At 40.6% G+C, this 12,115-nt stretch overlaps 1 protein-coding gene across 6 annotated transcripts in view; it reads right to left on the bottom strand.

The window, feature by feature from the left end:
• The window catches only part of TMCC1 (transmembrane and coiled-coil domain family 1), a 113,845-nt gene that overhangs the window by 22,388 nt on the left and 79,342 nt on the right, over positions 1–12,115 (bottom strand). Inside the window, exon 2 of one of the 6 annotated variants that reach the window (XM_053378081.1) lies at positions 6,813–6,933. The exons of the other annotated variants lie outside the window; for them this stretch is intronic. Coding sequence (XP_053234056.1) covers positions 6,813–6,839 — 27 coding nt within the window. The 5' untranslated portion in view covers positions 6,840–6,933. The remainder of the gene's footprint in view (positions 1–6,812; positions 6,934–12,115) is intronic. 6 annotated transcript variants of the gene reach the window in all.

Raw genomic sequence — 12,115 nt, 5'->3', positions numbered from 1 at the left:
CCAGCAATTTTCACAGGTGGCTAGACTAAAAGCTGTCTGTGATCCAAACATAACTGATTTTATAAGCCTAGGTCATATGACACAAAATGAGAAACACTAGCAAAGCTTAATGTTTTGTTTAAGCAATTCTCTTACTAGCTTGCTGTTAAACGCAAGAAGCATTTTAAGATGCAACTGGTGTGCAAGAGGATTCATGCCCTGGTAGAAACATGCAGTTCAAAAATTCTACAAAAGACACAGATAAATCAAGGCAGATGGGTAACTAGCTGTGTAATAATCCTGTTAAGAATGTTCTAATTAAAGGAACAGTGACTCATCATGACTTATCACACAGTCCAACTGCAAGGGCCTAACCCACTGGGAATCCAGAGTCAAAACATGGTGCACATGGACTGTGTGGCTTGTATAAAGAACTCCAGTTTTGAATTACTAAATCTGCTGCTTAGAGCACCACTTCTGTCATCTCTTAATGGATCTGGGCAGCTTAATGCTGAAAATATTGTTATATGCCACCCTATCTTTGAGCGGTGTGAGATTCCAGAGGTACCAGGAAGACTTTAACCCAGGGGGACACAGACTCTGGTGTCTTTATGATGTATGGTTTATTTACACACATACATAATCTGAAGCCTACAATGGAAGGGCCCCCAGCCTTCCTCCCCCGGAAGTTTCTGTCTCTCTCATAGACACAGCAGCATCCTTGCCTTTTTCAGAGAATGGTCGTATCCCACATGTTCTAACCCAAGACCAGGTCTTTTGTAACACAGAGAGAGGCCCCACTATCTGCATTCTCACACTTAGTTCTTTGATGATTTGTTCTGCTAACCGCTCACTACTCCCAGGCTATTACCTCAAACAAGCTTTTACAGGGGTTGATTGCCTAGGATTAAAGGGGGTGCCAGAAACACAATTTGGGAAGTTTTCCGAGGTTCATTAACTCTTCACATGCTAATTTCAGGGGCTTTGAAGTGGGTCTTACATGTTCATACAGACTTATCTGAAGACAGAAGGATCTGTCATCCTGTTTTAACATACCAGTTCTAAAGTCTAACACTGATTAAACCCAGGCATTAAGCCTCCCACCAAAAGACCTGGTCTAGGATTAGCAAGGTTATTAATATTAAGATACTAGCAGTTAAATGTTTATTTCTATTGGTAGAGACGGGTAAAAATATGCAAGTATTTAAAAATGCAGCTGATACAATACAGCAATAAATTATTTGATTCATTCATCCTGCTCCCATCCTTTCACTTCAGTAGACAATGAGTAGACGCTACCTCACCTTTAAAGTTAAGATTATTTCCTGTTATTATTGTAGGCCAGCTCAAACATGTTATGAAATTTGCAAACGAACAGTGACTAAATAAATATTAATAGGATGACAAAGTTTACGACACCAGACACACATACTCACATGTGTGGCACAAACTTCCTGCAGATTTAATAGATTCTAACTGACATCTCCACAAACAACAAATATTTAAAAAGAAGTGCCTACAGTGATAGCCACCTAATTCTCTAGCGCTTTATTGCTTCACTTAATCAGTAAATATGGAAGAAGCAGGAATATATATGTGTGTGAACATCAGGAAGGTGTTAAGAGATTGTTTCCACTGCAGGTGCAGTGAGGAATGTTACTTCTGCTGCCACAAGGCCTTAACCTCAGAGCACAAACATTGGTGTCAGGGAACTGCCATCGGAACTAGAGGAGGAGGCGAGGCTCCACAGCGATGCTGGAGAGGGGCCAAGCAGGGAGAGAGGCAGGTCTCCGGCTGGGGAAGAAAATCAGTGCAACACCAGGGATAGAGGGGGGCCGATGGGGGAAGCAGAGAGGAGGCTCCAGGACTCTTCGCAGGAGACCAGCGAGGAGAGCACCGGTCCTCCACTGCCCACACCCACCCTGCGCAGAAGACTTCCGCGCAGGGAAAGTAGGCGGCGACTTGGCGTCAAAGAACTTCTTTGCTGGAAGAGGTTCAAGAAACGCCCACTGACGGATTCTGCTAGCGACTGAACAGCCACGGAGTGGATGGCTGTCCAGACAGAAACGGTTTAACCAGGCAACCTAGCCCAGAGCGGCGGTAACTTACGCACAAGCAACCCCTAAAGCCATTACAATTGGCCCCTCAGTCTAACCGCTCCACATAAACTTTGTGGTGACAAGGGGTCCCAATAAAGGCAGGGGCTCTGCATAGGGCAGATCAACCTCCTTTCCAGGATTATAGAGAGCAATAAAGTTCCTGGCAGATCCTCAAGAGTAAAGATCCTCAGCTCCCCTTTTTCTAGTTCACAGAAAGGACAATTGATCTTGTTTAATAGAAGACACTCTCTACCCAAAATATAAACAAACTGAGCCAATAGAATGGTGCTTTTTCCTGCTTGAATATTCTGCAGCCATTTCTACCATGTATTTATTGTAACCGAATGCTCTGGCTCATATTACTAGAGTGCCCGTTCCACATATGAATAAGAATGAAGGGGGAATTTCTTGGATCAGCTATCTTTTAACATGAAGTTATCAAAGTGTAATGTAAACATTTTATCTACTCTCCTCTGCATACCAAACTTGAGGGATAACAGAGGTATTAATAACTTAATAAGCATGTGCCTCTCATACTCCCACCATTTACTGAAACGCAGATGCATAGAAAACCTGGGATTTTCCACATTTGTTCCTATTCATGTTGGAATATGATGCTTGATGTGGCAGCTTATAAAAACCTAAAAAGATGGCAAGTTTATTTCTGAAGGTCACTGGTTTAATGATAAAGGCATGTGCCCATACAGGCTGCTTTTTCCAACACCAAGGATGATTCTGCAATATGTTCAGGCTTCCCATGAAATGCACATTGTACAACTGAAAAGCAAAGCAAGCATTTGCATCAAAATATGTGGCTGACCTAGGCAGCTATGTGACACATCAATTTTACTAATATTACTCCTCATAAAGAATGTGCCATTTATATTCAAGATTAACACTCACTCAGACGGGAGCCCTTACGCTTCCAAGCTTCTTAACTGCAGATGTTAAAAATGACTCAAGGATTATAAAAAGCCAAGCCAGCAAGGGAGGGGGGAGGAGCATATCTAAGAATATTGCTTATTAATGAGCCACTGGAGTTGTAAACAGAGCAGCCAAATCAGACGCAGCAACGCTTTTCTGCAGGATCTCACCTTGCCAGGTTCACTGAAATGATTTTCACAGCACACACAGGTACAGCAACACCACATAAACATTGCCGCATGGCCCGTCTGCAACGCCCTGCTCAGTGCTAGGTACTGCTAGGACTGTCGCCCAGACCAACTACTCTGCTCCCTACATCTGTGAGACTGAAAGAGCTCTGGGCACTTGCTGTATAAACAGACCATTTGCCAAAACAAGCAGCCCTGTGTGCTCCACTATCACTGATGCAAATGAATAGTTACACTGAGCTCACGCATGGTATATGCTTTTCCTTCAGCAGAGAACATTTAAAAAAATGCAAGCTCACCGTCACTTAAATTTAAAGCTACAGAGCACACAACTGTTATGCCCATTACAGCTCCAATTACAATTCACTTTCCTTATATATGCTTCTCTGCCCCTGGGTGTTGGAAGTAACTTATGCTAGCTACCCAGGCCTTTGGCTCCTCCTCCCACCCCAAGTTTACAAGCTCTGCAATGCCTTGGAGCCAGGGTGCATAGGTGTATAGGACCTGGATACAAGGACAGTTAGAGGGAAAAGCTTTCGAGTGGTTTTGAGCCAGATAACAACTTTGCCGTAGGAAAAGCAAAACAGAAACACCAGAAAAACCAAAGCATAACAAACTTTATCAAGGCTGGCATTAATTAGAGTGAGGAACTACGTGGGTATATTTTTCAACTCATCAATGCAGATCTTTCAAGGGGCATCAAAGATGTTTGTTCCCAACTAATCAATGAGATCTCAGGAGAAATTCATCCACATAACCCAGTCAACTAATTTAATGTACCCCTGCTCCCCTGCAGTGGTAAACTGGATCTTTGCACATGACTAAGGGCAAGAGTGGAATGCAAAATAGAGGACACTGTTGTTGGTACAAGTGGTAGAGAAGTTTTGAATGCAGAAATGCAACTTAAGAGTTTTACAACTTGCTCATTGTTCCTTCATTGGAAACATCTCATCATATTGTGATATGTGATTGAGCTTTCCCAATAGAGATGCCAGATTAAGACACTGTTCCAATACTATGCATGATGTTCGGTTGTGAAATCAGTAGAATGTAGTTTTATGATTTTGTGGTTTTTTTATGGAATTTATTGTTAGCCACCCTGATATCCTTGAGGGAGGACAGAATATGAATTATTTTTAAAAACAAAAAGCTAACTAAGGTAACTTGGGTAGAGACTCCAACTTTCCAGATCATCTGACATTGCCACTGTAGAAAAACCAACTTTCCATTATGAACACTGCTGCCGTAAAACAGTCTGGACATGAGCTGGATCTAGATTTACCAATCTAGAGGTGGGAAGGAGATTTCCTATTGTTCTCTCTCCCCCCTACAGACCCCAGTACCACCTTCTACATTGTCCAGGACAGTTTCCCCTCCTTCTGAAGCAGATTTTCAGGAGAACAGACAAAAAACATCTCTCCTCTGCCCCTTCCAGCAGGAGATCCAACCTTGCACCTGTGTAGTCAAGCTCCTGATATCTTTAACCTGGCAGAGACTTATCTCAAAACATTGGGAAGGAACTCAACATGCTCATTTTATAGGATAACTCATATAGTAGGCAACGGTAACTTGGAAGAAGTTCATTCCTGTTCTAATGAGATTCATTGTCTGATACCAGTGACCCACGAAGACTCTCAAAGAGATACTGTAACTGTCTACATTGCACACTGGGACAATTGAGACATCACAATAAAGCATGGTTTATCATTATGGGAGGGAGCCATAAGGAATCTAAGGCTTGCATGTGCTCCCTCACATACACACTCCTGCAAAGCTATAAAGAGGAGACTGGAAGCTTTGGCTTCCAGTTTTGATTAACTGTGGCTTGTTGTTTCATCGAAACCTGACAAACTGGTTACTCTTAGCCATGTTTTGTTGAAACAAACCAGCTCCATAACCCACAGACTACACTACAATAATTAAGGGCAACCAGTTTATCAGGTTTGGATGAAACAACAAACTGCAGTTAATAATAATAATAATTTAAAAAAAAAACTAGAGCAAAAGCTTCCAATCTCCTTCTCTTAGATAAGCTGGAAACCTGTAAGCTCAAAACTTGTTGGATGCTCATAACACCTGCAGTTAACCAAGGCTCCTTTCCAATTCTGTTTGGAACCAAGAAGTTTAGACAAATGAGGAAGGAGCAGTGTAATGTCCTTGCCAAAACAATGCTAGCAGAATAAGTACTCTAAGATTTAAAGTTAATAGACGCTCTCAGAGCAGACATGGTGAACATTTCTATGGGTTTCTCTCCAGGGATGCATTGGGATTGGTTGAACATGACACAAGTATAACACACGCGCTCTCTCTCTCTCTCTCTCTCTCTCTCTCTCTCTCTGTGTGTGTGTGTGTAGGCCAGCTAAAGAAAATACTGCATTCCAAAGCACTGGCAGAGTAATTCAGAGATGGAAGAATAGATTTGTCAATGAATTTGGTGAACTGAGGATTATTTCTCATGTACAGGACAGTAAGACAACTCAGTGCCTGTTAATGTCACATGTAGAGCTTCCTCAAGCTTGATGGGGACAGATTCCGTTGCTTATTCCTCTCAATTGGGTGCAAGTGGGGGAGGGGGGGAGAGAAGAGTGTGGAAATTGTTATATTGGAGCTCAAAACTATTATCCAGCAAATTCATATACTTGTACTTATAAACCACATTTATCTATAACAAAGAATAAAAATATTTCAGTGGTACATGAAAGTACACTGGCAGTCTAAAAACTGGTCACATTTCTATACACTGAAGACTGCATATTAATCTCAACATAAGTTCTGGGCTAAATTGGTTTCGCCTGTTTTCAACACAGCCCCTGCTGCCAACAAACAAGAACCCTCTTATAAAACCTATTTCAATTGAGACCATAGCTGGATGGTGGAAGGGGGGAGGAATAGCATGCATACCTATGGCCAACAATGCAGCCTTCAGGTCACTAAAAGAATATTTGTTAAAAAAAATAAAAATCCCTCTTAGTTATTATCCTTAAATAGTTCAGTTATTGTAGTTTGGTTTCCAATATATTAGAGAATGTTTCTCCAAATGAAAGGATTTCTCTGTATAAGCCAGTTTTCATGCAGTGCACTTGTGTGCATACATAAAAGTGTATAACTATTTGTGGAATGCATGGCCCTTCAAAAGGCAGCTTGTTATGTAACTGGGGAAAAGCACTATGAATGGAAGAAAACAGCAGTACGGGTAGGGGGAATGATATGCATGACTGTTTCTTTATATATTGTTGCAAGGAATAAACACCCAGAAGAAGGAGAGAAAAGGGGGATACTAAATTTCAAAATGTGAACAACATGCAGAAGAGAGTAAAGTCAGCTAAAATAATTTTATAAGTTCATTTTATGCAAAACATTGATTCCAGGGGTAGCCCTCCAGATGGTGTGGGATTACAATTTTCAAGCTAGTATGGCTGAAGGCCAGGTATGGTACATACTGTAGCGTAACAGTATTTGGAGGGAACCACACTGGCTACCTCTGATTTGTCTATAATAAAGACAAGTTAAGATCAAGGGGATATGACTGAAGGATGAGATTATATGTAATATTCAGAATCAGACAGAAGAATATCCCTATAGAGGGTAACCATATTTTACGGCAGTGGCAGATAAAACACACCTGTCTCCCAAATGCCTTCCAATGCATGTGCAGATGGGGGTTCACCCATCACCATTTGCCACTGGACCAGGCCCTCTTAGAGGTCTAGAGAGGCCCATGCAACTTCCAGCTTTTGAGGCCCCTAACCATAATAAAAATAAAAAAACGACAACACATGAAAACCATATAAGGCACCTAAAAAGCATGGAACATAATTTGATTTTAAAAAATAAAATAATAATAAATGTTTTTATAGTCTTTTTCTTTGCAAAAACACTAATCATTGAGGAAAATTTCGCTTACATACACTGTCATAGTCTACATTAAACATTGCAACTTTTCTCTAAACTAAGAGGTTCCAAATGCTGGGTTTTTTTCTCATAGGGAAGTTGCTCCATCTCTTTAATTACTTGAGTTTCCTTTTTATTTAAGAGCAATTGTATGTTCCAGCAGCCTTAAGGGTTTTCAATGCAAAATCTGTTTCCCAACTCCTTTATGCTGCAAATGTCTGGCACAATGGGGACCTGCCTAAGCTAGACAGCTTTCAGGCAAAAATTTTACGATCTCTGCTACAGGTCCCTAACTGCGTCCCCAACTCCATACTTCTGTTAAAATCTGATGAATGCCCAATCTCAACTAAAGCATGGTGGGCTGACCTAAAACATTGGCTCAGGATTTCAGTGTTTGATCTATGGAAGAGTTTGTATCAACATCTGACCAAAGAGGAGTTTGTCAGCAAATGGCAGAAAACCATGGCTAGAAAAGCCACCTCTAATGGTCTGTCACCCCCCCCCATCTTTTTTACCTGGGTTATGAAGGTACCCTAAAGACACTAAAGCAAAGATTATGGGATAATACACATAGTGACTTGCGATCTCGATCACACGCAGTCTGTAGTCCATTGGCTGTAGGAGTACAATATGGGCATGTCTTTAAGTTAACACCTTACATTAGAAACTTTACAGTACCAAATTATCGAAGGTTATTCACCAAAGCCAGACTAAACGTCTTTCCTTCTGCAGTATTGGATAGCAGGTTGAGAGGAGTTACCTACCAGGACAGACTTTGCTCGTGTGCCCAAGACATCAATTTTATAAAACATATTTTGCTACACTGTGTGAAATACGAGCAAGCCAGGGTTGAACTGATATTGCCCTTGCTGGTACCTTTCCTGGGAAAATCAGAGGCTCACTATGTGAGGTTCCTATTGGAAGACCAGGCAGACGCTAGAAAATTAGCAGTGGCGAAGTTTTTATCGGTGGTTGCAAGAACCAATAATACCTATCTCTAACTCTGAACAAAATACTAAATTTTATCACCACAGGTGAGAGCTGAGTGCAGCGTGGAGACCAAAGGTGGACAAACTACCCCAAAGGAGCACATGTCCCCCACCAAAGTTAGTACTCCTTCCCTAACACCCTATACACCCCAAACAAGGAGCAGATATCATGATAACAGGAAACTTAGAACCAACCCTAGTAATTTCTCAGACAAAAGTAGTCACATCTCTTCTTGAAATTTCATCACCATGACAATTACATTATTTGCTTTGCTTGCCACTCTCTATGAGCAGGAGATGAACTCAACCTGCATAATACAAGTTGCTTATTAACCAAATCAGTTTCTTACAGTTCCAGGGAGAATACCAGAATCTTGAGACACCCAAAAGAACAGCAGATTTATTGCAATGAAAGCTTTTTTCTAAGTCTGGTATCTTTACAATGTCACTGGTGGTTTTTGTTTTGTTTTTACCATAGACTAGCATGTATATAAGGGACACGGGTGGTGCTGTGGGTTAAACCACAGAGCTTGCCGATCAGAAGGTCAGCGGTTCGAATCCCCGCAACGGGGTGAGTTCCCATTGTTCGGTCCCTGCTCCTGCCAACCTAGTAGTTCGAAAGCACATAAAAGTGCAAGTAGATAAACAGGTTCCGCTCCGGCAGGAAGGTAAATGGCGTTTCCGTGCACTGCTCTGGTTCACCAGAAGCAGCTTAGTCATGCTGGCCACATGACCTGGAAGCAGTACGCCGGCTCCCTCGGCCAATAAAGCGAGATGAACACCGCAACCACAGAGTCGGCCACGACTGGACCTAATGGTCAGGGGTCCCTTTACCTTTAGCATGTATATACCTTTGGAATCTTTCATTGTGAAAAGTTCCAGGAAATACACCTTGAAGTCTTCAGGCTTTTCTTACCTGGGACCTCTCTTTAGGCCAAACACACATTTGTGGGCATATTTCTTAATATTATACCATATGTTTGAATGGTCATATTGTTCATCCATGACAGATGGCCATCCAACCTCTGCTTAAAAACCTCCAATGAAGGAGAGTCCACCACCTTCCAAGGGAGTCCATTCTACAATCAAACTGCTTTGATTGTACACCAGTGTGGTGTAGTGGTTAAGAGCGGTAGTCTTGTAATCTGGGGAACCGGGTTCGCGTCTCCGCTCCTCCACATGCAGCTGCTGGGTGACCTTGGGCCAGTCACACTTCTTTGAAGTCTCTCAGCCCCACTCACCTCACAGAGTGTTTGTTGTGGGGGAGGAAGGGAAAGGAGAATGTTAGCCGCTTTGAGACTCCTTAAAGGGAGTGAAAGGCGGGATATCAAATCCAAACTCTTCTTCTTCTTCTTCTTTTACCGTCAAGCTGGGGCCCAACAAAAAATTTGGATACAGGACCATTGAATGTGTGGACTAGGTGTCATGGTTTACATGAGAAAAGAACCAAGGATATCTGTGGGAGGCAAGGCTCTTCAGCTGAGATACCATGTTATCGAAAATCAAGTATTTTTTATAACCTTAATGTAATTATCTGCTTTAAACACTTATGCCTTCAGGGGTTCAAAAGTGTAGATAATAGAGATCTGCTTCGCAGCAAGCATGCTAACAACATTTTTTTTCATTTATTAGTCATAGTTCATCATATGAACTCTGAATACAATTAAGACATCTAGCATAATAAAAAATATACACTTGGTTAAGTACTTCTACTTCTGTCACATGTTCTGGAAACAAAGGCAACAGTTTGTATATTTCCTTAGCCAAGAAGATATGTCAGTAGTTTCTACAGCATGTTGAATACACACACACACACACACACACACACACACACACACGACAAAAGCAATATTTAAACTGAACCTTAATTTCCCACAAGATTACAAGATAAAATGGGATTTATGGAGCCCCAAGTTCACCTCTGAATGGCAAATACATCTATGCCAATTTACAAAACATGCCTGTTTTGCACAACTACACATTCAATATGATCACTTGTGGATTAATTTTTGCTTATCTTTTACAAACAAAAATTAGCTTACACTATAAAAAGGTAGTAATTAGGATGAATTACTTTCAAGTAAATCATTGGCAGATTTACTATTTCTAGCTATACAGCTAGAGTTGACAGCTATGAAACTACATAGAGAAAGAAAAGACTTCTAACATAGGAGAATTTCATTTCTGGTTCAGGGAACCCTGTCAATGGTTCAGCTGGGTTTCTTCACTCAAGTCCTCACCAGTTTACCTACAAACAGGAAGCTTGCCTCATTATCAAGTACACAGTTATATTGATTTATTCAGAATGTGAAATGCTTACTTACCCTCTACATTTGCTAATTGGCTTGCAACCCAGGCTAGACCTCTTACACCTAGAGTCTTGATGCTTAAACCCTGGTATCACTTAGGTTGAAAGAGAACTTAAGAAAACAGGACTCTTGCCACAACAGAATAGTCTAGCCTACTATACTACAGAGCATGTAAACCTGTAGCAATGGAGGCAAGGTTAATGGCAGGACCTCTGATGAGCATCACATGAACTTATTTAAATAAGCTAATAACTGAGAGATAATTTTTTAAAAATTCCAACTGCTCCCCAGCACCTGAAGTCTTTAATGATACCAAACATTGGTTCAGTGCCGTTTAATTGTGTGGTGTGGTTTGCCACCCTCATAGCAGTAGAGATGTCTACTAATCAGAAGGATCTCCGTTTGACCACAGAACCACTCAAACAAAGTCTGTTTCAGGAAAAGCTAGAGAACACACTGGGTAACACATATATTTTAATCCATATTTAATTTTATTCCAGTTTGGTAACCTAACATTCCTAGCCCAGTCTGCATGCATATCAGGGTTTATTGCAGACACTAGACTTTGTCCAATGGATATATGCATTAGTACTGTTCCTGCTAGAGAACTGAAACAAAGGAGATATTTTAGTGTGATGGATTGTAGGACTGGGAGTTCTTGCCCCCCAATTCTATATACTTTCTTTGCTCCATTTAAAATGGCTTATAATTGTCCCCACATTTGGGGAATGCACTCCTAGCATTCCACCTCCCCCTTGTATGGTATCCAAAATATGCATTTAAGAAGTTCAAATATGCATTAGCTCAAATTACAATGCATATAAACTTGGCCAAACTAGATATTTAGTGAAAAGCAGCCTTGAGAAGTTGCAACTGGAACAATAGCATAGGAAAGAGATGGATCCTTTTGTCCTCATCAGATATTTTAATGCTCAAAATAGCCCCCACCCAAGCTTCTTTTCCCCTTTAAGGGTACAAAACACACTTTACCAATCAATACACTGAATAAATCAAGCTTGCTTTACATTTCCTGTTTGGCTATAGTTTAGCCTGCAGAGGGCACTCTTAGATGAAGATAAAACATTACATGTGTGAAATCTGTATTCATAGATGGATTGTGAATTTTTAGATCAATCTCTTATCTTAGATTGCCACAAACACAAATGTTAATGCATACTTATTTATATTATGATTATTTACATGATTAGAAATGTGTGGATCAAATAGATTTTACATAAATTAATTTATAGGTAATTTTAAACATATGCTGGAAACATTTTAAAGATGTTCATACTTGCAGTATTAATGAAAATTATGTTTATAGTTGTGAAAACAGTTTTTGCTCTGGAATGAAAAGGGGGGAAGGGAAGTGACATGATGCTAGAAAAAGCAAAAATCCATTTAAAGAAAGCCCCTAGTGTACATAGCACTTGTTATTTATTTTAAGGATGTACACCACATTTCTCCACCTCCAAAATGAAAGCACTCAGATGCTTATGCAACACCAAATAAAAAAAATCTATAAAATACAAAAGGTAGCACTTAAAAACACTGCCATTCTTTATACGCAATATACATTTCGGGGGGGGGGGGGAATGCATGTCATTTCAGAACTCTGTATGACCCACTCTACTAACAGCAAATATATAAATCCCTCTCCACTAACACCAAATGTAACCTAAATCTTTACATGTGTAGCATTTATGAGCTAAAGCTATAATTCAGCAAGAGAAGTG

Source organism: Podarcis raffonei, chromosome 2 (genome assembly GCF_027172205.1).
Source record: "Podarcis raffonei isolate rPodRaf1 chromosome 2, rPodRaf1.pri, whole genome shotgun sequence".
Classification (NCBI taxonomy): Eukaryota; Metazoa; Chordata; class Lepidosauria; order Squamata; family Lacertidae; genus Podarcis; species Podarcis raffonei.
The sequence above is the reverse complement of the archived record's forward strand: the minus strand, read 5'-3'. Positions and strand labels throughout refer to the sequence as shown.